Source organism: Rhea pennata, chromosome Z (assembly GCF_028389875.1).
Source record: "Rhea pennata isolate bPtePen1 chromosome Z, bPtePen1.pri, whole genome shotgun sequence".
Classification (NCBI taxonomy): domain Eukaryota; kingdom Metazoa; phylum Chordata; class Aves; order Rheiformes; family Rheidae; genus Rhea; species Rhea pennata.
The window spans coordinates 47340558-47368214 of NC_084702.1; the positions used below are offsets into that span (position 1 = coordinate 47340558).

The following is a 27657-nucleotide window of genomic DNA, read 5'->3' on the forward strand; positions in this document are numbered from 1 at the left end:
AACTACTCAAATACTCTACTTGTTACGATGGTTCAACATCTAAGAATTGAAAGAAATGATGCTGTATGTTAAGAAGGAAATTAAGGAAAAACCAGACATATAAGTTTCTTTGGAATATTAGAAGTGAATATTTTAAGCTTTTCAGAGTAATAAGCACTGTGTTCCTGAACTACTGCTACAGCCTTTAAAAAAGAATCAATGAGATCAGGTTCTAAAACATAAGGGCTTACTTATTTGATCTTGTATTACAAGAAAGAAATTACACTCCGGTATGGAGGTTTTAATAAATGATGTATTTCTAGCAAATGTTTGGCCAGTCTATAGTAAACACACATACAAATAGAGCATAACTACGCACAGTGAGCCTGAAATAGTCTCAGAGCAGCGCCTGTAAATTAGCTTGGCCCGCGGTTTGTACTAACAGACAAAGAGAAAAGTGCGAGTTTTTTAAGAAGTATACCTTTAACTAAGTTAGGCTTAAAAACCCTTCACGGCAGCGGAGCCCTAGCGCAGCGCCGGGGCGACCGCCGCAGCGCTGCCGCCCAGCCGCCTGCCATGCTGCGACGCGCACCGCGCCTCACAACCTCGCCCCTCCCCCACCCTCCGGGGGCCCCAACGGTCGCAACGGCCGCGGGCGCGCGCCCCGCCCCGGCCCGCCCCGGCCCGCCCCGGCCGCGGCTCCCCTCAGCCCCGCGCATCTGCCCGCCTGGCGCGGCGCGATGGCGGCAGGGGCGCGCACTGCCGCGCAGGGTCGCCGCCCCGCGCAGGGCCGCCCCAGCGCTCCCCCGCCCGCCATGCCCCGGGAGGCGCTTTCGCTTTTGCTTTCGCTCTCCGCGGAAGGCGGCGGCGGCGGGCAGGTACCGCGCGGGGCCGGCGGGGGTGGCGGCGCCGGGCCCGGTGCTGCTGGCGGGGCCCTGCGCCCCCGGGGCTGCCTTGCGCGAGGGAAAGGCGCTGCGTTTGTCACGACGGTGACTTCGCTCCTTCCTTCTTGTTGAGGCGATCGTCTCTGACCGTCGGTCGAAAATGGCAGCGCTGCTCTCTCCTCGGCTGCTTTTAGGTCGGCTTTTGCCTCTAATGGTAGCGCTGCTAGGCCTCGGGCGCGCTGCCTTCTCTGCGAGCGCTGACCCGCGTGCTGCTAACAACATGCAGTTTCCTTGGGATAAAACGAGGCTCCCCAAGCACGTTATCCCAGTGCATTACGACCTCCTCATCCATCCTAATCTCACCACTCTGACATTTTCCGGGTTTGCTAAAATAGAAATTACAGTCACCCAGCAAACCAGTTCGGTTGTCCTGCACAGCAAACGCTTGCACATCACCAAGGCTACCATCGAGGCTGGGGCCGGGGGCGCCCGCTCCGCACAAGAGGTGCGGGTTTTGGAGCACCTGCCCTTGGAGCAGGTGGCGCTCCTTGCCACTGAGCCGCTGCGGCCCGGGCACAGCTACACGGTCACCATCCACTACTCTGCAAATATCTCTGAATCTTTCCACGGCTTTTATAAAAGCACCTACAGAACCAAGGATGGAGAACTCAGGTAATCTGTTTGTAAATTTATAGATGTTACTACTGTGACATTAAAGGTAACCATGCAACATAATTGCTTTTAGAATTTGTTGTCATTTACTTTCTGTTTTCTTTGAAATTGTGCTCTTTAAGGATCATATTCCATTTTAGAGACCAAGTTGCATCAAATTGTATTTGTAATCGGTTGTTTATCTTACAGAGACTCTTATCCTTTCATGGTAGTAATGAGATTCTTGATTTTGGCCTCAGCAGGTCACTGAGCACAGAACAGATTGCCTGTTATTCCACACTGCCCTGGGGACTTCGGTCAAGAAGTTTAATTTGGCCACCTTAGATCCCCACCACAGATAGAGAAACAGTAATTCTTTACTTGACTTGCAAAAGTTTCTGGTAGTACTTGTAGTTATTTTGTAAATATGAAATTACTCTTTTTTCACATATCAGGGTGGTGAACATTGTGCGTATGAAGGTGTGAGACTAACAAGCTTTTTTTTTTTTTAATTATAGAATACTTGCATCAACACATTTTGAGCCGACAGCTGCACGAATGGCCTTCCCATGTTTTGATGAACCAGCCTTCAAAGCTAGATTTTCGATTAAGATTAGGAGAGAACCAAATCACCTTGCGCTATCCAATATGCCAATTGTATGTGGATAATTTTAACACTGCAAGGTCACTAATCAATATGCAAAAGTAAAAGGAGGACTGAATATCTAGGAAATAGCTGTTCTGAGAATGTTGACCTAAACATTGCCCCAGTTCTGTTATTAGATTATGTAGTGTCATTTCTGGCAGTTTTGACAGCAAAGTTAAAAAGGAATGGAGGATGTAATGCATCATGTCAGGTCCTACTTCTTTGTTGGAGTTTGAGAAAATTCATCATAATGCAGGTTCCATAACCCTTATTTCATGCACAAACTTTTTTGCATCACTTAGATTTTAAGACTGAATGATGAAATTTATATGAATCAATAGATAAACGGTCCATATGTATTAACATCAAATATATGCTCAGCAGCACCTTTTATTTAGAAAAGATAATTTGAATTTTAAAAAGACATATCTCAGAGTGAAGGTGCAGTATGTGTCATAGTTACAAATATTGCTTGCAATTCTAAATATATGTATATTATATGTAGTATGCATATATATGACATACGTAGGGTTAGCTATGTTTTATACATGTGATCTTACTTTGGCCATAATAGATTCTGGCCAACAATAACAAGTTCTTGTTATTCATTGTTTACCAAATAGTGTTTGTAAATGAGAGAACAAAAACCACAAAGTAATGTTCAGAACAAAACATTTGAAAGATGGTTTAAAAACTCAGTTCTTTCATAGAGAAATGGTTAAAATTGATGAATAAAGAGCAGATGCAAGTGTTACAATTCAATAGGGCTAAACATCTAAGTCTAAATTAATTACCCAAGGCTCTGTTTGTGTTCAAGAGGGAGAAAATAGAAGCCTCCAACAGATGATCCATTTAATCCTAAAATAAATTATCTAAGGTAGCTGAATTACTCTCTGAAAGAGTTCATTTCTGTCATTTTAATCAGGTAATGTTGTATAAGATTAATTCTATCATTGTGCTAACAAACACTGAAGAAAATTGAAGCAGAAGCAATATTTCTGATTTTCTAATTTTAGCAGTGTATTGATAAAACTACTCAGATGCATGGTTTTGTAAGGATGGAGGACTTCCTTCCAGTATATCTTTAAAATGTTCATAATGAAACTGAAAAGAAACACAACAACTATTGGTGCCAAAGTCATAATAAATAGTGCAGTTGAATGATGAACTGTATCCCGAATTTTCAGGTGAAAACTGTGAATATAGCTTCGTGGCTTGTTGAGGATCATTTTGATACAAGTGTCAAGATGAGTACTTACCTTGTGGCCTTTATTGTTTCGGATTTTAAATCTGTCAGCAAAATAACCAGTAATGGCATTAAGGTAATTCTGTCTCATTTTCTATGAGGTTTTTGGTAATAAAGTCTGTATGAATATGTATGATTTATTTTTCAGTTAAATTATTTGCTTTATACTTCTTGAAGTTTTATAGGAATGAAAGGAGAGAAAGGAATTGGTTTGGTAATTGGATGATTTGTTTGAATTATGAGTTTTATAGATTTCAAATGTTTTTGATAATGTTCTTGTTGTTTATATATTTGCATTTATTAGTAACATTGTTTTATGTCAGATTATTTAATCAAATGCAAAATAAATACGTTTTTCGTAAGGGAGAACCAGCAAAGAGATAATACTGTATCAGCTGAACAATTCTTTTAACGTTACAGGGAATGGAAATTTTTGAGGCCCTTGAAGGAGCATAATAGTTCTGATGGATAAGTTTTAAAAATCGTATTTCTAATTTTGATCATATTTTCTGAAAAAATTTGCATACTTTTGCAGTCTTTTGTAGGATAAATGTTAGATATTTATTCTGATGTCATTTTTTTATGATCATTCAAGTAAATATGGGAAAGAATAAATTCCATAAGCTTTTGAGGCTGGTATTGAAATACTTCTTGCTTGTATCCTATAGATTTCTGTATACACAGTACCAGACAAGATCAACCAAGCTGATTATGCATTGGATGCAGCAGTTAAACTTTTAGACTTCTATGATGATTACTTTAGCATTCCATATCCTTTGCCTAAACAAGGTAAGTGTTAAATCATTTAATGTATTTAAGAACATTCTTAAGACTAGAAAGTAAAATTGCACAAAATTAATGATTTAGAATAATAAGACAGAGCCAAGGTTGGCTTTTAGACAAGAAGTTCATTTTTTGCTGGCTGCTTCATATAACTCCAGAATAGATTAAAATGTTCCACTGAGAACTGAAAAGTACTGAATCTCCTTACAGAGCTTTTTAAAAAGTCTGTTTTGGCTATCATGTTATAGAAATACGTGTGATATGTATGCCTATGCAGGGGAGCCTTAGCAAATCACTGAAGTGGGAAGGGGTGAGCAAGTTCCTTATTGAGTGTAACAGTACTAATAGTATTTTCATGTATTTCTAGATTTAGTAGCTGTTCCTGATTTTCAGTCTGGTGCTATGGAAAATTGGGGATTGACCACATATCGAGAATCCGTGTTGTTGTATGACCCTAAAAAGTCCTCAGCCTCCTCTAAACTTTGGGTTACTATGGTAATAGCCCATGAACTGGCTCATCAGGTGAGAATTAGGGGTAAAAATAAGAGACTAGAATGAGCAGGAAGAATGGTCAAGCTAGATGATTCCTGTGTGGGTTGGGAGATACTTGAGCTATAAGCTGAAAATAGCTGCTTCATCTGTGAATCATGAAGACCCTTTCAAGCAAAGGAGTCCAGGCAGGCTTCCTAGAGGTGGAGGGCTGTAAACTTAAGCATAAACATACTTAGTTCAGTAGTTCCAGCGCTCTGGGCTCTTTGCACCATTGTCAGCCCTTGAAATTAATTGCAGACCACAAAAATAAGTGCATAAAAGTTTGGAAATGTTACTGTTTCATATGCAGCTCTCCTGCCAACCATGGATCGTTTACAGTGTTTCACGGAATGCTGGTGGAAGTGAAGGCTTTAGCCTCTTACCATTTAAATAGGAAATGAAATAGGAGGAAGCCAGACTAATCTGTATCACTAAAATAAATGTTTCTTAAAGATCAGTAACATTCTATAAATTCAGTTTCATACAGGTTAGTAGCAGCTTTTGTAACAAACTTTGTATTTTAATTTCAGAAGTGCTCACATCTATGAGGAATTCATTTTTTGTTTCAGTGGTTTGGCAACCTAGTTACTATGGAGTGGTGGAATGATCTCTGGTTAAATGAAGGGTTTGCGAAGTTTATGGAGTTTGTGTCGGTCAGCATTACCCACCCAGAACTGCATGTTGTAAGCAGCAATTACTGTATTTTCTTTAACAACTGCCTTCTAAAATCAGTAATTTGTGGGGATACAGATCAGATAGGTTTTCCTATGAATTACTTTTTAATTTCTCTTTAAAAAGATTATATTGTAAATATTTTCAGAAACCGATGATGAAAGTTAATGATTGCTGTGAATATTCTTTTTAAAAAAAGTATTCAGATCTGTGCAATTTTTTCAAATTGCTATAGCACTACAGTGGACTGATAATAGATAAATTCACCTTCCTCTTTTTTTTTTTCTTTGTTTCATGATTCACTCTCATCTTAAAATGTGTATGTATCTTTTTGGAGTTATTTACTAGGTAGACTAAGCTAGTATAGAATACTATAGATAATTTGGCTGTCAATATTGCTGTTACTTATTTTTTTATGCTCTAGAGTTAAAAAAAAAAAAAAAAAAAAAGGTATGTTTTGTTTTCTGTGCTTAATTTGAAGTTCATGTGGAAGAGCCTGAAATGTGAAATCAGTGGTCACAAGCAAAATTTAATAGCAGTAATCATTTTTGCCTCCTATTAGGAAGATTATTTTTTAGGCAAATGCTTTGATGCCATGGAAGTGGATGCATTAAATTCATCACATCCTGTGTCGACTCCTGTGGAAGATCCAGCTCAAATTTTAGAAATGTTTGATGATGTTTCTTATGAAAAGGTAAAATATATAACTGCTGTTGCTTTCATGTGTACTCATTGTACTGTAAAATTGTATTGTATTGATTTCACCATAGACAGAGATAAAAGACGTCTCTGACACATGACACAGAACATGAACTTCTTTTATGATTTGTGTAATTCTTTGCGCAAAACTCCTGGATGGAGATCGAATGGTGGTTTACTTTTCCATTTGTAAATGAAGTTGCTTTTATTCCCTCTGTCTGTTCTGTATCAATTTAGCATTAAACCATTGTTTAAGGTGCTAAAACCAAGCAGCATTTTTCATCGGAGCGTTGCATGGTATATTAACAGTACAGTACCTGCTCAGTACCAAAGTTCAAAAAATAACAACATAGTTAACTTAAACAGAAGTATTTTTGAGAATAATGATCATGAAAACCAAATTACTGTTTCAATATATGCATTTAGATCTGATTATTCTTTAGTCAGAAAGCCATATAAAAGTGAACTGTTATGGATATTAGTAGCATGTAGAAATTTTTTTTGAAATAATTGTCTTGACAGCTATTTTTTTTAAACACTTTGACTGTTTTTTCAGGGATCTTGTATATTAAATATGCTGAGGGACTACATGACTGCTGATTTGTTTAAAGCTGGACTTGTGCAATATCTGCAGAAATACAGCTATCAGAATACAAAAAATGAAGATTTATGGAACAGTATGACAAAGGCAAGTATTTTTTTTATGCTCATCTTTTCAAAGTTTGTAACTTCTCATGAGTAGTAATATTTCTGTTAATATATTACTGAAGACTGTGGCCAGTTCCCATGATATATATTTATGAAATTAAGGAGACATGACCAAGAATATTTTTTCAGATTTGCCCTACTGTAGATACTGATGAAAACGAACTACAAGGTGATAACTTTTGCAGAAGAAACCAACAGTCATCTTCAAGCGCAGTAAGCATCTGTCCTTTATGTTGTTATTATTTCCTGTTGCATTGATATATGCACCTTCTAAAAGCATTCTTTATTACTTCAGGATGATTCTTGAGAGGGTATAGGTTTCTTCAGTTCTGCTGGAAATGTGATCTTTCTGAATTTGAACAGAAATCTTATCCCTGAGCCCAGGACTGACTGAAAAACAGTGCTTCTTAAAGTGCTGTGATAACTGTATGAAATTGTTCACAAGAAGACAAAATCTGAGACATCTTCATTTTCCATGTTCCAGCCTCCACTTACCTGTGTAAAGCTTACAAATACCCAGCAGCTCTTTTGAAGTTCTTACAAACTCATTTCTGTTTTGTTGTCAATATACTTCATCTTCCTGCTCTTCTTAGATCTTCTTTTTCCCTCACTAAAACACAGCACTGGAGCAAAAGAGACACTCTTGATGTGAGGGCAATGATGAACACTTGGACACTGCAGAAAGGTTTTCCCCTAGTAACCATCACAGTGAGAGGAAAGAATGTCCATCTGCAGCAGGAGCACTACATGAAGGGAGTGGATTCTTCTTCATCCACAAAGTAAGCAAAATAAGAAATCGCAACAAGCAAGTTGGAATATTCTCCTTTGGCAGGTTTTGATATAGCATAAAAGCTTTTACTGTTGTTTCTTAAGGAATCCTCTGTGAGCTGATCAGTTGTGAGGCTTCCTCTGTGTAACTTGGGGTCAGCACCAGGTCTGCAGTAGATGTAGCTGGACTCTCAGAGCCCAGCTGAGGTACCAGTAGCTGCAAAGCTATGGTGGCTGGATATGTAGTTGAGCTGAATAAACCTGCACTGGAGACATGTTGGGGGAACTAGGCTAGAAAATTCATGTTACTGCAGCTTCACTATTAATGGTCCCCCCAAGCAAACTAAAGTTAGCTAGATGTGTCTGGTTCTGCACTGAAATCAGAGATGCAAATGCATCTCATTGCTCTTATGCTGCAGACATGAGCATTACTCAGCTGTTTGAACCAAGTTGAAGAAGCTTTTGTGAAGTTCTGTCATTAAACAAAGCACTTCTGTTTTGCAGCAGGTATTTATGGCACATTCCACTAACCTACATTACCAGTAAATCTGATACTGTTCAAAGATTTTTGATGACAACTAAAACAGGTAATTTCCTTTTACAGTGATTAATTTATTCAAAGTGTATTTGCAAGCCTTTGAGATCCGCAGAGTTTTTTGCAGAATGGGGAACTGGGACTGCTAGCTCAAGAGGAGCACTTTTTTTTTTTTTTTTGTCATCTGTATCTCAGTAACATCACTATAAGAATCTCTTAATATATTCAGAAAGCATGTTATTATTTTCTTTAAATCCCTGGAATGAGAGTAAGAATATTCTTGGCTATTACATTACAATGTGTTTGAATTGCAAATAAAAAGAATTCTATTTTTGTCTGTAGATGTCCTCATCCTTCCAGAAGAGGTAGAATGGATTAAATTCAATGTCGGCATGAATGGATATTACATTGTGCACTATGAAGATGATGGATGGGATCACCTGATTAACCTTTTGAAAGAGAACCATACAGTGATTAGCAGCAATGACAGAGCAAGTCTCATTAACAATGCCTTCCAGCTTGTGAGGTAAGGCCTTTTGTCCAAGTCTGAAAAAATACAATCTCTGCGTTTCTGAGTATGTATCACCGAAGCAGGAAACGTTGATGTATTCGTTGAATCTTTTAAGTACACTGAGAACATATTCTTTTCTCACTTCCAGCAACATAAACTCAGAATTTCTCTTTGATTGCAGTGGAGTTATCCAAGCCTAGTAAATGAAATAGACCCAGCTGACATAGTAGTATCACTATTTGGGCTCTTGCTTTTGAAAAGGGAGAGCGGGAGCAGGGTTCTCTGTGAAACATCATGTCTGGTATGTTAATTTAGTGCTTTTTAATTCTAACTTTTGAGCTCAATTTTCACAAGGAAGCAGTGCATAGAGAAGGACAGTGGTCCAAAACAATAAGCTGTTTATTGTAGGGGTGAGGTCTTTCACACAAAATTGTGAGACTTGTGAGAAAGGCTAAGAAATTCTTTGCAAGCTACAGCTTTCTTAAAAATGTGGTAACTTTTGACTCTGATGTCACACTGCTTGTCCTTAGCAGTTGAACAGCATCTCCATCTAAAGCTTGGTACACAAGGAATAATAGGTCCTGCACAAAGACAAGCTGTCTGTGCTGGTAGAAACCACTAGTGATTTCTCTCAGGACAAACTGACCTAGATTTGATTTTTTTTGAAATTTCCCTCTGGCAATTTCTAGGAGTCCTGGGCCAGGAGCTATTGCATTAACCAGTGTGTGAAAACAACGAAAGATGGTCCCTGCCTCAGGGACCGTGCCTTACAGTGAAAGATGGCAGAATTGCAGCTGGGGTAGGGCTGCTCCACGGAGCTCCAGACAACAGACAGTTGTAACACAGGATAGTTGCCTAACTGTTCTGATGTGTTCTGTGGACAATACAGCAAAGCAGACATTTAAATGGAGACCTGGGGGAGAGCACCAGTGTAGCTTTGGTTGCTTATGAGGAGCTTCCTCCTAAATGTGTGTGGGGGGAAGAGGGGAAACACAAGCATGCTTGCTTGGAAATCTAAAAGTGAGGGATGGAAGACAGCAGAAAAGACCAAAAGAGGGTCAGAAGTCAAAATTCTTAATATGAAATGATGGACAGAAGGCTGTGAAGATATTTGAAAAAGGAGGAAAAATAGGTCATGTTCTAAGAAAATAAGGTAGAAGAAGGACACCAAAGTGAAATGATAGACTAGGATAATGTTTTTTTTCAGCTGGAAAGATTCTGGTGGTATTTGTCAGTTAGAAAAAAGTATTACAGTAATAAAGGTGTGGTGAGATTATGCCCATGATTGATCTGAACTCTGTGGATGCATTAGAAAAGGTTGTGCCTTAGAGGTGTTTTGCAAACAATATGCAAGACTTGTGCATAGTCTGGCATAGAGAACTAAAGAGCTGACTGAATGAATTACTGGTCTGAGTTTCCAGAGTTCAGGAAAGAGGTTAATGGGAAGAGCTGGAAGATAATTAAAAGTGTATGAATTTGAAATGTCTGTTCCCAAGGAGGTGCTAGCAGATTTTTGTTTAGACAGCAGAAGAAAGATCTTTTCTAGTTTAAAGAGAAAAGAGGTGACTGAAGGAAGATTGTTCAGCATGTTCAAGAATGTTAGAGATGAAAGGAAGAAGGGAGAATTAGAGATGATGCAAATTGAGTCAAGCATGGTTCATTTTAAAAGATCTGTGACTAAAACATGCGTGTATTTGGAAGCAGAAGATAAAGGTGAAAAAGGACAAAATTAGAATTGTTTGCAGGGAGATAAAATAGATGGGAAAAGAAGTAGGATTTTTTTTCCAATGTATAAAAAAGAGTGAACGGAGAGAGTGAAATACATCCTCTTGCATTTTCTCCTTTCTTTTTGCCTGGGAAGAAGTCATCAAGATACAGCCTGCCAGAGGTAGAATAAAGTTTGAGAAGTGAGTCAAAGAGTGAAGAAGCAGTTTGGGTTGTAACTATGAGAATAAATGCAGGAGACTAAATGTCTACATTTCTAGCTAGAAAGATACTGCAGAGAAAGTTGAGTTCTTGCTTTGTAGAACACTTTGCAGATCAAAAGTACTAGTGAGTAGAGAGGGTGAGGCTATGCTAGGAGAACCTTGCAATAGGGGGAAAAAAAAAGAGATCTTTCTAAATCATTCCCTTATAGTGCATTTCTTTGTTCAAATTGATTTTTGTTTTTTGCTGCATCAGACACATGGTTTCATGGCTTATGTAGTTTTCAGCCACATTTGACTTCTGAAAGCAAAGTTAAAAAGGATTTGGAAATGTTTAAGGCTTCCCCCTTTGTATAGTTTTCTGAAAATATTAAAGAGAAATAAATTTAACTATGACTTATTTATCTTATCTTTCTTAGAACAAAAAAACTGTCAATTTCCAAAGCTTTTGATCTAACTTTGTACCTGAAACATGAAACACAAATCATGCCTGTATTCCAAGGTATGAATGAACTGATTCCCATATACAAGCTCATGGAGAGGAGGAATATGAATGATACAGCAAATCAGTTAAAGGTAACATGTTAAGTACCTAGAACTCTCTGATTCTGCGTGTATCCTGTAAAACACACTTTAAAATACATTTTTATTATTACACTATTTTTAGGAGTATATAGTCAATCTATTTAAAGACTTAATTGACAAGCAGTCTTGGAATGATGAAGGCTCAGTGTCTGAGAGAATGCTCAAGCACTCGCTGCTCCTGTTTGCATGTGTGCGTGGGTACCAGCCGTGTGTGGACAAGGCGCAGGAGTATTTTACAAAATGGCAGAAATCCAATGGAACTTTGAGGTCTGTATTGTAGCTAATACTGTCCTTTCCGATACTCTATTTAATGATACTACAGTTAATTTGCTGAATGAGCTAAATTTCAGTCTTTCTGCAATGTGAAATTAGTCTTTTCAGTTCTGTATCTCATGGGATTTAGCTTCCCAGTTCCTTCCCAGCTTGGCATATATTATATCCCCAAATTTAGCACATGCATCACGTGTTACTCCAAATTAGTTTACTAAAGATATTCTGGAAAGGGAAAACAACCCATAACTACATTCTTTCATTTATATGCCTGAAGATTGCCCTATACATGCTGTAAAAATAGGTCAACTACTTCAACTACTGCTCATGAATTTCACCTAATCTTTGTTTCTGGTCATGACATAAGAACTCCCTAAGAACACTACAAAAACACTACAATAAGAGATTGTTCTGGGAAGGCCAGAGAAGACTGTATTAGTATCTGACTGGACTTGCTAGCAGGATATCCATGGAAGAAACACACAGAAATAATGATGAGTCTGGTATCTTTGGAAATCATTTGCAAGTCAGGAGCATTACTGAGATGCAAACTCTGATACTTAACATTGTTTCCCAGCAGCAGGGATCACTTGCTAATACCTGTAGTAGTCAGACCAGTATTTCTTAAGAAATAGTCTGTTATGCCAATTGACATGTGACAGTGACATAGTTATGTTTCTACATAAATACTTTTAAATATGCTCTTAAACATGATATGGGGAATAACTTGATACTCAATTTGTTGTAGCTTGCCAACAGATGTGAAGACAGCAGTGTATGCTGTTGGAGCACAAACATCTGAAGGCTGGGATTTCCTCTTAAGTAAATACAGGCTGCACTCATTCAACCTAGAAAAAGATGAAATAGAATTAGCTCTTAGCCTCAGCAGAAATAATGATAAACTTCACTGGTAAGTAGTGTACCTCTTATGAACAGAAATATATTTGGAGAAAGATGCAAAGATTGAAATAAGAGTTAGAATTATTGAGAGTCTTGTTTTACAGCTTTTGAGTTTCTGGATTTGTAAAATGCTTTACAGAATTAATAAGGGAAGAGAAAGTGGCCTCAGTGTTCCATTTCTGATTTTTGGTGCCAGGAGCTGAGCTCAGCATTTGCAGTAGCAAGCTCAGACAAAATGTAATAAAACAGCTATTCAGATACCTTACTACTGCCTGGCAGACACTTCTTTAAGTCTGTGTTTCCTTTGATTATAGGTATGTATGCTGTATATTTCTAACAATAATTTGAGTTGTCCTATTTTTAGAGAGAGATGGCCACCACTGAGGCTTTTAGGTGTTTTCTTCAAGCTTTGCATTCTGTAAACCTAATTCCTTCCATTAGCTGGGGGTTGGATGATGGCATGCTGATGTAGTCATGTTCAGATATCACTGGAGATTTACTTTAGCTGTTCTGTAATGATATTATCTATTATTTGCACTGTAATGCTATTTGGACACCTTAGTCATGAGCAGCACTTGCAGGCTTGAATTTGACAACAACACTTAGTGTAGGACAAATGTGTCTTCAGGAAGTTTTAGAGGTTCATATTAATTTGGAAATCTTGAATAAGAGCAAAATATAGCATTGTTTTTATCCTTTATTTTTAGAAGGCAGCCCTACTAAGTAACTGTAACTGTGAACATAATAGAAGTGGTAGCGATGAATGTGCCAAGAAGTATATTGCAAAAAGTTGGAAGTAACACAACTGAAATGATATGCCAGGAGGACCTTCAGACATGCAGACTCACAGTAGAGCAGAAAATACTAAGGGAATAGTCACTTGTCAGTTTTATCTACTGGTCTAAACAATTTCCACTTCTGTTATTAATTCTTAGGTTAATGGATCAAGGTCTGCATGGTGACATAATAAAAACACAGGATCTTCCACATATTATTCTATTTGTTGCCAGAAACCCATCTGGCTATCATCTAGCTTGGACATTTTTAAAGAAAAATTGGGAAGAACTTGTAGAAAAGTAAGGAACATAAAGTTGTTCTACCGCTCTCTCTACCCTATTTGTAATTTTGAACTTGTTTTCAACCAAATTATGCATTTTCTAAGTATACGTGATTCTTTTTGCCAGATTTGAACTTGGTTCACATTCCATAGCAAACATTGTCACTGGAGTGACCAATCAGTATTCCACACGGTCGCAGCTCGTAGAGGTAAGCCATTCAGATCACTCGTTCTGGATTTTTTAGTTGTAGTTTAACTGAAACCAAACCATGGATTAAATTTTAACATCTTTCTTAAAGCATCATCAGTGATGAAGTATTAAGAGAATAGCTTGCCCTTTCCTTGGCAAAGATTCTAGCAGTGTTGGGTTGGATTACTTAGGGCGGAGAATTATGTCAGTGGCAAGGAGAAAGATGGCTTTTGTTCAAGCAATGGTCCTAAATACAGAATACTACTGTGTGTCTGTCAGAGAGCTCATGTTATCTATACCTGCTTCTGTTAATATTTGCTACTCACTGCAAAGTGATGAGAAAAACATGCTGAAAATGATTTTTAAAAAGTATTTCTACTAAGCATGGACAGAAGAGAAAAGATGAATGGCAGTGATAAATGTACCAGTGCTCTACATCATCTTCAACAGGCAAAATTCTCACTCATATATGTTAATAATTTTGTCTGTCTGCTTTTTCCATAATTTGAAACTTCTCTGCCAGCACCAAAAAATTAAGACTGATTGGTGTGCTGATTCAAAACCCTTCAAGGCCCTGACAATTTCTTTTCAGAAACTTCTCTCACTGTTGGCCTAAAATTTCCTAGTTTGGGGCATAAATAATGCAACAATATTATTTAATATAGGGAGCAGTGCTTGCTTAGCTTGTATTTAGTTCCAAACATTCATTTTAAGTCTGAATGGACTCTTTCAGAGTATGTCAATAGTAGCATGTTGTCTAGTGTCACAGATGCAGGAACATTTCCGTTGAATGTGGCTGCATCTCCCTTGGGTATCTGTGGGACTTTAGGTATGACTCTGGACACAGATGCAGTCAGTATAAGGTTGAGAGAGAAAAATAATAATGAAAAATTAACATCCTTCTCTGTATCCTATTTGTGTATTTCTTTGTGCATGTATTTGTACATATTTTACTTTGTATCATACTCATCAAAGAAAATCCTCACAAAATTTATGTATCTAGTTTTATAATGTGGTGCAGTCATTGTGTCCTTTGAAAGTATCTGTATAGCATAATATCAACTAATGCCTGAGATTAAATTCTCACAGTGAAACCTTGTGATTAAGAGCACCTCATGAAAAAAGTCAGGAAGGCAGTCTTTAGCTAATTTCAGCAGCTAAAGGGAATGGAGGGGACTCAAAGAGTGAAAAACAGTCTAAGGGTTTCCAGTGGCCGCATTCCCAAATACGTCAAGGAAGAGAGGACAGTTGCCTTCTAAACAGTGGGGTTTGATGGCGGTTATTGTTGGGTTTTTTTTTGAGTAGAAAACTAAAATGAGGCACAGACTTCCCATGTAGGAAAAACTTCAAATGATTTACTATAAACACTTAGGTTACTGCTGTTTCATCCAAATGGACGGAACTTACAGTTCAGACAGGCAAACTTTGATACATCCTGATAAGCTTCTTCACAGATTCAGCTGCAAGGAAGCAAGTCTTTCCCCCTGCTCACCTGTATCAGAAGGGAGTGCATGCCACGCCTCTCAGATCACAATTTGGGATGGTAATTAAACTACTGGTGTCCTAGGAACTAGAGTGGCTGTGAACCAGAGCCAGCAATACACATTTTGTTGTATGAACTCCAGAATGAGACATTGCTTTCCCGGCAGTAGGTGACATGGCTTAAATGATTGCAAGTGTTTGCTGAATGAGCAGGAGCCATACAGATCCCATATGCAGCATTACATCTATTGCAACTTTATTTTATTTTAAATCTAATTTTAAATGAAATCTTTTCTCTGCTTGTGAGATCCAGCCTTTAAGAGATCAGGGAAACTTTTAAGGGAACTCTTCTCAGGGCAGTTAAAAGAGGGGACAGGAAGAACGGTCCTTCACTCACCCAAGCAAGTGAAGATTGGGTTCAAAATTAAAAAATTCTTCCTGGTCTTCCTGTGTATGAATTAACTCACACTGTCTTTTCATCAACTGTTCTTTCAACTTTTTATTCAACAGGTGAAAGAATTCTTCAGTTCTCTGGAGGAAAAAGGTTCACAGCTTCGTTGTGTCCAACAAGCTATTGAAACCATTGAAGACAACATACAGTGGATGGATAGAAATTTTGAGAAACTCAAAACATGGCTGCAAAACAAAAAACTGTAAAACATTGTTTATGTTTGTCAAAAATAACTGAAAAGGCCCTGAAAACTCAGGGATGGAGAGAAAGCTGAATTTTATCTTTTTTTTTTTTCTTTAGAAGGAGCTCTAAAGCAGCTTAATCATGCTGCTCAGTATTTTTATATTCCCAGTAAACCACAATACTGTAATAAAATTGGAGTGTTCATGCATCTTTCATCAGGTAGCAGTTTTAGGAAAAAATGAACCCGTTCATTGTACAGCGATCTAAGGGGTAAGGGAGACTGATTACTAGAAGTGTGAGATTATTTATTCTGAAAAAGCAGAAAGTATTTGGAGATGAAGTGAAATTTCCCACCTGTGAATGTCTGCCCTTCCCATATCTTTTCCACAAACATACAACTAGCAGCTTTATTTAATACTGAAGTGAACTGAAGTTATGGAGCAAAGAAATTTTTGCTTTGCATGTGCCTTTATTCTCATGGTATGTGTTGCAGGAGAGTAATTTTTATAAATATTTATCTCAGCTTAAGCATCACAAAATTAAAAAATAGTACTGACTATAATAAACATTGCGTACTGCAAAGTAAATAGGATAAGGACTGTGTCTATGCAACAGGGCTAGGGGCAGCTGTAATAGCGTGGAAGGTACTGGCTCCATCTCTGCCGAGGTGATGTAGAGCACGTACTGCACACGTCAGTCCCCTTAATCCTACTCTAGTCCAGTAAATCTGCACTGCTACTTTTGCTGCTGATGTAAATACCTTTTCTACAGTCTTCATATAGGGAAAAATCCTGTTTTATTTTTACATTAACATTCAGGAAATCAGAACACAATTTTTGTGGAAAAAATAATAATTTTGGATTATTAATCAGCTTAAGTTATAATTTAGTTTTTATATTTTTGTTTTTAGTAATCCTTTTCTTACCTCGTTGAAATGTAACTGCTGTCAGATACAAATGACTTTGTCCTTTCATATGTCATCGCGGTGTATTTATTAACTTACGCTCCTGATCATTAGCCTGCGGGTAACTGCTGTAGGCAGAGAAATGATGACTATTATGCCCCCAAAAGGTACAGATTCTTAAGAAAGCTGAGCTGTACTCTTGGAAGGTTGTGGGTCCCCCTCGCCCTCCCACCCCCAGACAAGCTGTAAGTAAGTGACTTTCTCTATCTGATTACCTACAGAAACGCTGCAATTTCAATAATAACCATTAAAGAAAATTCCAAGTAACTATCATGTGTGCCTAAATCCACTTGCTGTTTATTTGCCCTTACAATGACATGGTTCCCTGCTTGTTCTCATCTGTCTCCCTTTTCTCGCTGATCTCTCAAAGTGGCCAGAAACTTCTGTAAAAACAATTAGGAAAAAACATATCATCTGGAACTAACCGTAAGTTTTTGACTGCACCTTGTTCACTTTTCTTGCAGTTAGAGATAATACCTGCCCAGGATGTTGACACCTATTTTGTTAGAGCTCAGAAAGGCTTTTGAGTTCTAGTGAAAGCCTGAAGTTCTGTCTGGCCTGAAATTTTCTGTTGTTGAAAATACTATTTCAACTTGGTCGCTGTATGTTTTTTTTTTTTTGTCCTTCATGTAAGGAAGCTTGTACCTCAAAACTCAATGAGAACAGGAATTCTGAACAGACTGTGCAACAAGTGTACAATCACTGATGACCTTAGTCAGGTAAATAAATAGTTTTACAAGTTTTATTTTCTGTTTTCAAATACAGGTGATGTTCACTTCTTGAATTGTAATGCCAGTGGAAACTCACTGAGCTACTAAAATACAAGACTGGTGCCTGAAGTAGTAGACAAGTGCACAGCTAAACAAAAAATATTTTTTGAGGAAAATAGTTTAAGAGACTGTCTAGTCTTGGAGTAATTGGTAGCAAATAGGAAGAGTTGAGAATGCAGTATTTCAGTTTTGATTTGATTGCTGTATTCTTTAAAATGTTTTCAGAGCAAACTGAAAAAAAAGCAATTTAATAAAAAAAACTTGTTTACACAGTTCTAGATACAGTATTTCAGTTGTGTGTCACTTTTCCCATTTGCCCATTCTTTTCTGCTGCTACTGTAAGCAGTTACATGCATTTTTACACGTTATTTTTTACTGTAACTCCTTCATTTTCAGTTGCAGTTTTTCTAGCTACTTGGCTTTGGGGAAAATTGCAAAGTAGTACGCCCACCAACAAATCCCCCTCCCCTCCAAAGCCACAATCTCCTTTCTCTGTATTTTTTTTAATTGAAGAAGCATTGATTATCCAGTTTATATCCAGATACATTGCAGCCCTCTCCAAACTAAAGATCCCAAGTAGATATGTCACTTTCTCCTTAACCCAGTAAGGTTCACTGATTGAACTGTATGACCTGACACTAACACACACTTTAAACCGTTGTATCCCACAAAGAAAACTTGTTTAGAAAAAACAGAAGTAGGTAACACTGAACTTCTTGTATACTCAAGTCTTAACAGTTACTGGGATGCTGGGCAGAGTTCATAAACTTCAAAATAAAGTGTTTCTTCTGACTCTTAAGAATGTTTATCATTTGTATATGTTACGTTCTAGTAAAATTTAGTTGGAACTTTTCAGCAGTAACTTCATTTTGTTTCTGAAAACCCTTGTGCTTATGTGCTTAGTCTTTTAGCTACTTTGTGTCTGAACCTAAGCCTACCTCTACAGAATAGGATTCAACAATTTATATTTGGTCCTAATTAACTGCTGTTAACCTTGACAAACAAAGTGAGGGGAAAAAGCTATAGCTGGATCTTACCCAGATTATGAGGGGACATCATGGAGCTTTGATGAGACATAACTTGATTTTTTTAAAAAAAGCATTCATTTTTAATATGCTAATGTTTATTTCTAAATTATTTCTAAGGTGGATGTTCGTCTTCTGCCTTTAAATGCCTATTCAGGTAGCAGCTGAAGAAGATGAAAGACATTACAGACATAATACATTCTAAAAAACTTTATTAGTGTGACACAGGTTCTCGATACAGACTGCTAAGTACAGTCAAAACTCTGATTATCCTCCATTTAAAATCTTTGGGCTGTCTCTGTCTGGAATACTATATACTAGAGTCAGATTGTTATATCCTTACAGATACTGTCCCCAACATTACCTTCCTCTGTAAACTACCGGTGAAGTAGTACACATGTGTAAGGACGTGCAAAAACATTTTACAGATAATTCAGACAGAGGCAAGCAAAGTGAGGAACTCGGCACACTGAGGTGCCACCAGCCTGTAAACCCCCAGCAGACCTTGTTAGGGGCTGCCTGCTCTCGGTGCCTGCTCTCTTGAGGACCAGCTCATCGTTACAGCATGAACTTCTGCTCTGTTCCAGCGCTCCCAGCCGCAGCGCTGACAGAGGAGCAGAGGCAAGGTCTAGAAACAGTGAACAACCTTCTCCTGTCCACCCGGGTTTCTCGTTAACTTCTGTTAAGGCTCAGGTACTTTCTCCCCCCACCACCACCTTCTGTGATAATAATAGTGTCTGTGGTACATGGTGATTTGTATTTGGATCAGACCTGAGACTCCTGAAATTATAACAGCACAGATGCAATTGGAAGTAAAAAAGTAAGATTCCTCCTTTTCTAGTGGTTTTGGGGTTGTTTTAACTATGGTTAAGGCATCATCCAAAATTTATTTTTTTAATTAGATGCTCTTGATGAAGCAGTTAATCATCAGTTTCTCATTCTTTAGATATCCACAGTTATCTATGGTTTCTTACCAGGAACTGCCTCGAGGAAATACTTCGCACAGCCAGGGTATGGATAACTGAAGCTCATTACATTCCAGAATTCTTAATGCATTCACTGCCATGATAAAAATGCTAGCAAATACTTAGGAACTTTTCTGAGATTTACAGGCACTATGTGGAGATTATGTGCAAAAATTTGCAAATTTTTTGGCATTGCTATTAATTTATGAAATATATTTCTTACAAATATAAAGCATCCTTTCCCTCTCAGAACTGAAAACTACAAAAAATCAAAATGTATCTACAATAAAATGAATGGCTAGAAAAAAGAAATTGTAATCCATTACTGAAAAAGAAGAAAATAAGAAAAACCTGCAGCAAATACCACTGTACAAAAACCACCCAGAATAACCACATGCTTTTTGCATCAGCTTTTGTTCTTCAAGAATAATTATTCAGCAGCAGCAGGAAGACTTTTTACATCATATGCCAAGATCCTGAAACAGGGGGGATGAGAAGGGGTGGACAAAAAAAAAAAAAAAAAAAAAAAAAAAAAAAAAAAAAGTGAAAGAAGGTAAGCATAAAACACATTAGCTTGGAAAAGAATTACAAATATATTGGAGAAGAATTATCAGAACATCCAGGGAGAGGAAGAAATCCAAAAGTAGTATCAAAAGCCATTAGGTCTTGTTCAAAAGTGATACTACAGTAAGGTCAGCAGTTTGCGATGACTTCCATGAACTCCGTGATGAGTATGACAGAGTGTAATTACCTACAATTACATTAAAGGTGTGACCAAGCTGAATATAAAGAAATATATAGTAATAATGGAACAAATATATAGAACAGCACTATATTTAAGCCAAGAACAGAACACTGAAAACAGCTATACCTATCAGCTTAGCTGTTTTTATAGATTTTTTTTTTTTAATATCCAGACATTGTTCCAAAATTAGCCTAGTAGAGAAATAATGAGAGAAGCTCACTGTACCACAGATAAAAATAATCAGTCGAAATATGCTTGGTCTTTCTTACTCTGTATAAAGGCCCTACTGGGAAAGCAGTAGAAGTGTCAAGTCTTGGAATACTTAGAATTATATAAACTTCAGGAAATGTGGGGACAGAAGGACAGAAAACTAGCATGCCCCTTTCTGCATAGAGAAAATACTTGGGATGTTTTTGAACGTCATTGTAGAGAATCCTCACAGTGAGCCATCTCCTTGTTTAAGTCAGGAGTGTCACCAAGACTTATCTTTAATAACACTTATGTAAACTGTCTTTATAGTAGTTCAGAGAATAGACAAGAAATCTCACCCAATAATGTTAACGTTTAGCTTTTTTTCTGCTTCTCAGATTTGCTGCTGGAGGACTGTTCCCTTGTCTGAAGAGAAAAAAGATGCATGAGAGAGCTTAGTTCATAGTTTCTTACTAAAATTTGAAATAAAACAATGACAGATACTCATATGAAGTCACAGTTCAAACAAGTATGATGTCCATCGGAAATAAAGATAACTTAGGAAGAACATTTGTAAATTTTTGTGCATGTTTATCTTCATTTTTACTCTATTGCTTGTTTTATTTCAAAGTCTGTGGCTGACCTCTTCATACCCTATTTCTTGGTATCATCTATCCTATGCTAGTGATCCAATCACAACTCAGAACCTACCAAAACCCCGTATCCTTCTGAAGGGGAATTAAAAATTTCCCATTCTACCTTGAAAACTATGTAACAGTTTTGTTGTTACTCAAAAGAAATGGGCAGCAATTTTATAGTGAAAAAAAACCTCCTACACTGTAATCACTTAGCATATCTGCTCTAGAAATCTTGTGTTTTATCATTTGATTCAGGTAGCTATCTGCATCTATCTCAGATGAGTGAGAGAACAACTTGATGGGAGAAGTTTCTTCCTAAATCTATTTTTACCAAAATTCATTTTCTGTATTTGTGGATCACAAAGGGAAAAAGCAAGCCATGCATTTTTTTTAATGCATCTTTTAAAGAAACTACCATCCTCCCCTTTCTACTAGATTCATTCTGCAATTTTTTTAATGAATATATGTAGTCTTTTGTTCATTTTTAAAGATAAATCATGATAAAAAGTGGAGAGAAAGAAGTGTGGTCGAATGAATCATTTTCAGGGTATTATTACTGAAAAAACATCAAAATACTCCAGTTATCTACAGAATTATAGCATTTTACGTTTACGCTTAGTTCATAAGGTAGCATCACTGCATTAATTGCTGAACACGGGGTTTTGGAAATAGAGCAATGTCAGTGGCTGCAGGAGAGAGAACAGTTTCTTCTAGGTAAGAGGAACAGGAAGATTTGAGAAACCACTGCAGAAGGAGACGGAAGGGAAAAATGACGGGGATCCGGGCGCATGACAGGCCCGGGAGGCGCGACGGTCTTAGAACAGCAAATGAGACAGCAAGGAGTCCGAGCAGTACATAGAGGGATGCTTTCTTCTCACGTGCATACATATGTCAGTGGACCAAATTGAGCTTTTTATTGTAAAACTTTCTGCAAACTAATACCCAGATAATATGAATCCAAATTCTAGTTGTCAGTTCCACATTTACACCCTGTGGTAACCCTGACTGTCCACCTGGTAGCGTGGACCTACCTTTTTAGGATCTTTGGGTTTTCTTCCCTCTTTGGGGGCTGGTTTAGTGGTGGTGGTGGTCTTTTCGCTTTTGTCCTACACTCCAAAGAACAAAATAGTTACAATTACAAACAGATCAGAGAATCAGAGGTCACCCCTTCTATACACCTGCCATAACAAATTATTTTAGACACTGATTTTAAGGTTCCCACCTTAAAATTCAATTGCATATACATGTAATTACTTCCTTAGTCCGAAGAAAGCTAGAATCTTGAGCCTTGTTTAGTACTGGGGAGACCAGGGTATCAGAAAACACACGAAAATAATAAAGCTGACATATTTGGGCAGATCTTACGTTTAGTACAAAGCAATAATATTGCACCTGAAGATCTTGCTCTAAAGCTCACAGCCAAATAAACTACCCTTATACGGTATTTAAAATACGAAGACTATGTTTAAAATGAGCCATCTCGGGATTCACTGTCAAAGTAAGCCCTGACTGTTAGCACATGGGTATCTCCCCCAACCTGAAAGACAGAATTAGTTTTGTTTAGGTATAATGATCTAGCTGTGCTGATCTAGAATTCCCTTCCGGGAACAGGATGAGCTTGGTGTGTGTGGGGGGAAATTTTCACGTAGGAGGGTGGCTAAAAGGATCAGGGTGCATAGCAATGAGAAAGTATTGATTAAAAATAAGCCATAATGCCAGCAATTGCTAGGAGACTCAGAAGAAATTCAAAAAACATGCATCAAACAACTACTCTTCTGGGAAAGGGGAAAGAAATTATTTGGAAGAGATTAACAGATTGCACTGTGTGAGTGAATATGAATCAGAAAATTAGCTTTTACAGTTCCCAAACATTTTTATGTGGCAAAAATTCAACATTTGTAGTAAGCCTATTATTTATTAATTAATAGGCATACTGAGAAAAGGCCTCAATTGCTGCCAGTCAGAAGGTATTAGATCTACATTTTTCCTATGGGTGAACATGCAGATTTCTACTGCTCTGTAATGGTCAGAAGAGCTATTTAGGAATGGAGTCATTTCCTTCTGGGAATTGCATCTGATCTGAGCTTCAGTTTCAATAATTTTTTAGTTTATATATATAATTTTTTAACTTAGTGGTAGAGGAGAGCAACCATCATAAGCATAGAAGCACAGAACAGGACCATAATCAACATTTTAAGTATGAACAAACTTGTAATTCTCTTCTGGTAATGGACTGCTTTGTGGTATAAGATTAAGGAAACAAATTCAGAATTCACCTGGGAACAGGTTACGCTCCCATGGCTGTGTCTGGCAGAAGGAATTAAGATTTGACTACTAGTACAGTGAATTGCTCAAAAATGCAGTAAATTCAAGCTTTATTTGTTTCTTCCTTCTCCTCACAGGACATGCCGGTGCGCAGAGAGGCTGGAAGCAAGTACAGCAGATGTCTTAGAGCAAGCCAAGATCTCTCCCACTGTCCGGGCTCAAGGCAGCAAATACTGAGTTAAGGCTGAGGGAGAGCAAGCAAGAAGCAAGTCTCATAGCGCTTCTATGCTTCTACCCAAACACAGATCAAATCTCAGTCTCCTCTTTTAAATCATTTTCCAGCACGATCATCCCTTTTCACATATATAACACCATCCTCACATTTATGACTTCCAAATACGCGCAGCTACCATTGCTACTTCGTTTCATACAGCCTCACATTCTCCCCACCTTGCTGGAAGGAAAAGAAGTGAGCCAGCTGTTTTTAAGCTGATGACAGGACAAACAAATGCTCCACTTCTCACTACAAACACTCTCCAATCCACTGCTTCATTTTTATTGGCAACTCTATCATCTTCCCTGATGTGTAATAAAAACTCTCTCCAAATTCTCTACTTTCTCTGCAAAACCCCTCCTGAATTGCTTCTCTGTTCCAGCCTACAACTACTCCCAGGTTGTGCAGGCAGGCATTAAAAACTCTGCCTTTCTCTTTTTCCCCTTATATTTATTTATTTAGAAGCTGTAATCCATACACAAAATCTGTTACCAGAATTTCCTGCTAAACTCATGTTTCATAGCCTGTCTTAGCTCTCTAGAAGACCCTAAATATCTCAAACCTGCCTCTCCCCAAATATTTAAGAAGAAACTTCAAACTTTCTTTAAAGAAAATGACAACCATTACATCTTGACAGTACCTTCCAAAAAGGCCAGCTTCAAACATAAATTACAAAGAAAAATAAAGAACATTCATGGGTTAGTGGAAAAAAAAGTTTATTTTGCAAGATGGTAGAAAATGTCCTACCTTTGAGTGCTGTGGTGTGTCAGGAGCCTTTGCACATGTATCAAAGTCACCCGACAGAGCATCAATAGCTGCAGAGTCATCTGCAGGCTTCTGCAATAATTATGATTCTGAAGTCATACAATATGCACTACTTCCTGACAGACAATTTATTTTTCAGGTATTTAAGCCTGGTTTAATCACCCTTTTCTTAATAAAACATCTCATAGCTCGATACATATGTTAAAAATGAAGTATCTATTTGACATTCCCAAATTACACAAGTTTTGAATACTGGGTCTTAATATCCATACTATGTTATGCACAAAACCTATACATATTATGAAGAGTTACCCTAAAGAAAAATTTTACTGTCCACATTGCTACAATTACTCACTGCATTCAACAGCATTTGTGAGAATTTACAATAAATCATGCCTTGAATCTACAGTGACACCACTTTGGGAAAAAAAAAATCAAGAGCACACAGAATGAAACAAGTTATATAACAAAAATATAATAAGTTTAACCTTTTTTTCCTTGGGTTTCACACCATCCTTTGCTGGTGGCTTTACTGGTTTATCCTTGAAAAGAAGAAAGATTTCATCTTTATTTTGAGCTAGCTAGATTAGTTTTAGGATACAAGTACTTACATATTACATTGGGAATTTACAGATTACCAAGAAAATCAAACCTTTCTGAACTAATTTCTTTATTTCTCATGTCATGTGGCTATCTCAAAGCCACTTTATTTTCATGATCAGTTTTTTTGATTACATGTCTGTGATCTCACCTTTCTATCCTTGTGATCACGCTGCTTCTACTGGAAAAATAGTTTCTTGTGACTCCCTCTTGGTGGATAAGATTAAATCACTGTCAGTAACTCATACAGTGAATGACAGTTCCACAGGGCAGTAAGTTTTTCACAAATATAATCTGTACGATGCTCTCTGCCTCAAGTATAAAACTATTTTGAATGAATAAGCATCATTGTCCACAGTGCGCAAATGTGCCCTGTTTACAGGAGACTGTAATGTCAGACTTGTTAAGGGGGACTCCCTATTTGTTCACCTGGTTCTCCTGAGCACCTACAACACTGCACCTGATTAACTGGAATGTCTACTGCTCAATCTCCAGCTTCTGTTGATTGCAATTGTTTGGTTTAAAGTGTTTACTTGCTCAAATTACCCAATTCAGAAGGAAAAAAATCACCCACAAATCTAAAACTGTTTTTTCCCTTTTTTCTTTTATTTTTTTTCCTAAATCAAATATATACAATGATCTGGAGACCTGTTCCAAGTACACATGCTCAATTCTAATACATAAATATAACTTACATGCTTACTCAGCCTCACTGTTCTTCCCTGAATTCCAGAGATGGCAAGACTGGCTCGCATGTACAAACTTCTAGCGTTGCAGCAAGACAGCTGAATAAAAACTTAACAAAGCTTCTGCTTACCTCTCCACCTGACTCCAGAAGTTTCTGATAGTCTGGTGGGATAGTATCATCTCTTTCTCCAAGTTTGTCTCTGTGCTCAGATTCAGCCTTTTCCTGAAAGTATTTAATTTTTAACAACTTTAATACTGATCCCCTTTTTTAGTACTTTGAGATGCTAATAAGCAACTGCAACAGTTACAAGTTGTTCTTCTCTATTATGTACGATATGAAAGTTTGACAAATCAGCAGAAATGCTAGAAACATTAGCAAACTGTTCATTAAGCTTGAATACATGAGGACAGCAACCTTTCTTGAAATTAAAAGTTCAGAATTATTGGAAATAACCATCTATCTATTCCACTGTGAAGAGTGTATTACACATATAAAACTTTCTAAATTACTAGTTGTCAATGAATGTACACATTTAATAAGTTAAAAATACATATACACAGTAACAGCACAACATAAAGGAAATAGCTATGTCAACAGTCAGTTGCTTTTCAACAATATAACTTTAAAAACCTTATTCTACACTTCCACACTGAAGCTCATCCATGAGCTGCAACAGCAGCTTAACCGTAAAATTGACGTTCTTACGATACCTTAGCTGTGAATCTGTCTGAGCATGTGTGGCATAACAGATGGCACTTCTCCACCTAACATCCAAACCGATCAAGGGGGGCTCACACTTCTCCCCAGACTTAGCACGCAGAGACAGTTTCAAATACAACACTACTGGAGGACACCACAAGCTCCTGTGTACCCCATCATCACACTAGGTTTATTTTTCTATTTATACTGCTTTAATTTCTGACAAGCATACCAGGAACATGCATTTCATGCTTAATGGAATGCTTTAGATTCAGGCCTTTACACATTATAAAGAGAAAGATTAAATTAGAAAAAAAAAGTAACAAACTAGTGAAAGAACAGAACTGAATTAATTCACATGTCTTTTGAAAAACTCAACATCTGAGAGGTTAAAAATTCAACTAAATTTGACAAAAAGGCCATAAAATTCATTTTAGAAACACAGGAAGAAAACTGAAAAATAATTAGAATAATGGTAATAAAAGGCACTGAAGTGAAATTATTGCAAATTTCTCCTAACAGTTCCACTATCACTTCAACTTATCTAAAATACACTAACTAATTCAACATTTACCACAAAACTCAAAGATTTCAGCTGATTCAAGAGTGTATGCTGAGAATCAAAAAACAAAGAGAAATGATTAATAAGGCTACATGAGGTACAATAATTACTATGTTTTTTTTTCCTAGTAATTTTAGTCCTGTATCTGAAAATCATATGCCATGTACTTCTATGAGGGGTACCATGGTATACTACTCTTTAAAAAATTCTTATAAAATAAAGCAGCTATCTCAGTTCTTTCAGCTAGCACAAATTTCAGAATGTCTTTTCTTACCTTTACTTTATCCACAACTGGTTTGTTCTCATCAGGGTCAGGTTCTCTTTGCCCCAAGGAATCAGACAGGAGATCTAAGGCTTCGTCCATCTCTTTTCCTCCCTAGCAAAGTATAAATGTATTCGCAAAAGAAAATCAGCTGTAAAAATAATTTAGTTCATCAAGCTAAAATAAATACTGACTAATGAACTGTTAACTTCAACAAACAATGAACAATCAACTCCGCCTTTGTAACTGCAATGCACTGATAATAGCTGGAAAAAAATTACAGGTTATTCAGACCTAGAGAATATCTAATTTCAAAAAGGGGTTACAGAGTTGATTTTAATGCCTTTCTTTTGTTACATGTAAGCCAAACTGATCTGATGAAACCAGTTCTACAGGAAGATTATATTTGATAGGTGCCATTCATTTTGCAAAGATCATTATCAATGTAGATTAAGCAAGTGTCATTCTGAATTCAAACTTTTAAGTTTAAATTTAAAAACATTTAAAAAATGTAAAGTAAAACTTTCTAAAGTGAAATTTGACTGAATTAAAACTGAATTAAAATATTTTATCTGCAATACGTATGGTAT

The 27657-nt window shown here is 37.3% G+C and overlaps 2 protein-coding genes across 8 annotated transcripts in view; one reads left to right on the forward strand and one right to left on the reverse strand.

Annotated features, from left to right (window-relative positions):
• Nucleotides 1-881: 881 nt before the first annotated feature.
• On the forward strand, nucleotides 882-18192 carry LOC134153655 (endoplasmic reticulum aminopeptidase 1-like). Of its 3 annotated transcripts, none has more exons than XM_062599998.1 (18): nucleotides 882-1535; nucleotides 2033-2171; nucleotides 3348-3482; nucleotides 4075-4195; nucleotides 4557-4711; nucleotides 5290-5403; nucleotides 5955-6086; nucleotides 6648-6779; nucleotides 6929-7012; nucleotides 7421-7578; nucleotides 8072-8154; nucleotides 8445-8628; nucleotides 10958-11114; nucleotides 11206-11390; nucleotides 12142-12303; nucleotides 13229-13369; nucleotides 13478-13559; nucleotides 15533-18192. In XM_062599998.1, exons 1-18 carry the CDS (start codon nucleotides 1024-1026, stop codon nucleotides 15677-15679), a joined length of 2823 nt encoding a protein of 940 aa, XP_062455982.1. In that variant the 5' UTR covers nucleotides 882-1023; the 3' UTR covers nucleotides 15680-18192. The 3 variants fall into 3 exon arrangements, with proteins under 3 accessions (XP_062455982.1, XP_062455983.1, XP_062455984.1); XM_062599999.1 differs by having other exon boundaries at nucleotides 8075-8154; XM_062600000.1 differs by lacking the exons at nucleotides 13229-13369; nucleotides 15533-18192 and having other exon boundaries at nucleotides 13478-13562.
• A 418-nt stretch (nucleotides 18193-18610) lies between these two features.
• The window catches only part of CAST (calpastatin), a 60657-nt gene continuing 51610 nt past the window's right edge, over nucleotides 18611-27657 (reverse strand). For 4 of the 5 annotated variants that reach the window (XM_062600001.1, XM_062600003.1, XM_062600005.1 and 1 more), the window contains 7 exons: nucleotides 27080-27181; nucleotides 25674-25766; nucleotides 24745-24798; nucleotides 24239-24328; nucleotides 21984-22063; nucleotides 20674-20740; nucleotides 18611-19856 (listed from right to left, as the gene is read on the reverse strand). In XM_062600001.1, the coding sequence (XP_062455985.1) occupies nucleotides 20683-20740; nucleotides 21984-22063; nucleotides 24239-24328; nucleotides 24745-24798; nucleotides 25674-25766; nucleotides 27080-27181 (477 nt within the window). In that variant the 3' untranslated portion in view covers nucleotides 18611-19856; nucleotides 20674-20682. The remainder of the gene's footprint in view (nucleotides 19857-20673; nucleotides 20741-21983; nucleotides 22064-24238; nucleotides 24329-24744; nucleotides 24799-25673; nucleotides 25767-27079; nucleotides 27182-27657) is intronic. The other variant, XM_062600002.1, reaches the window with a different exon arrangement.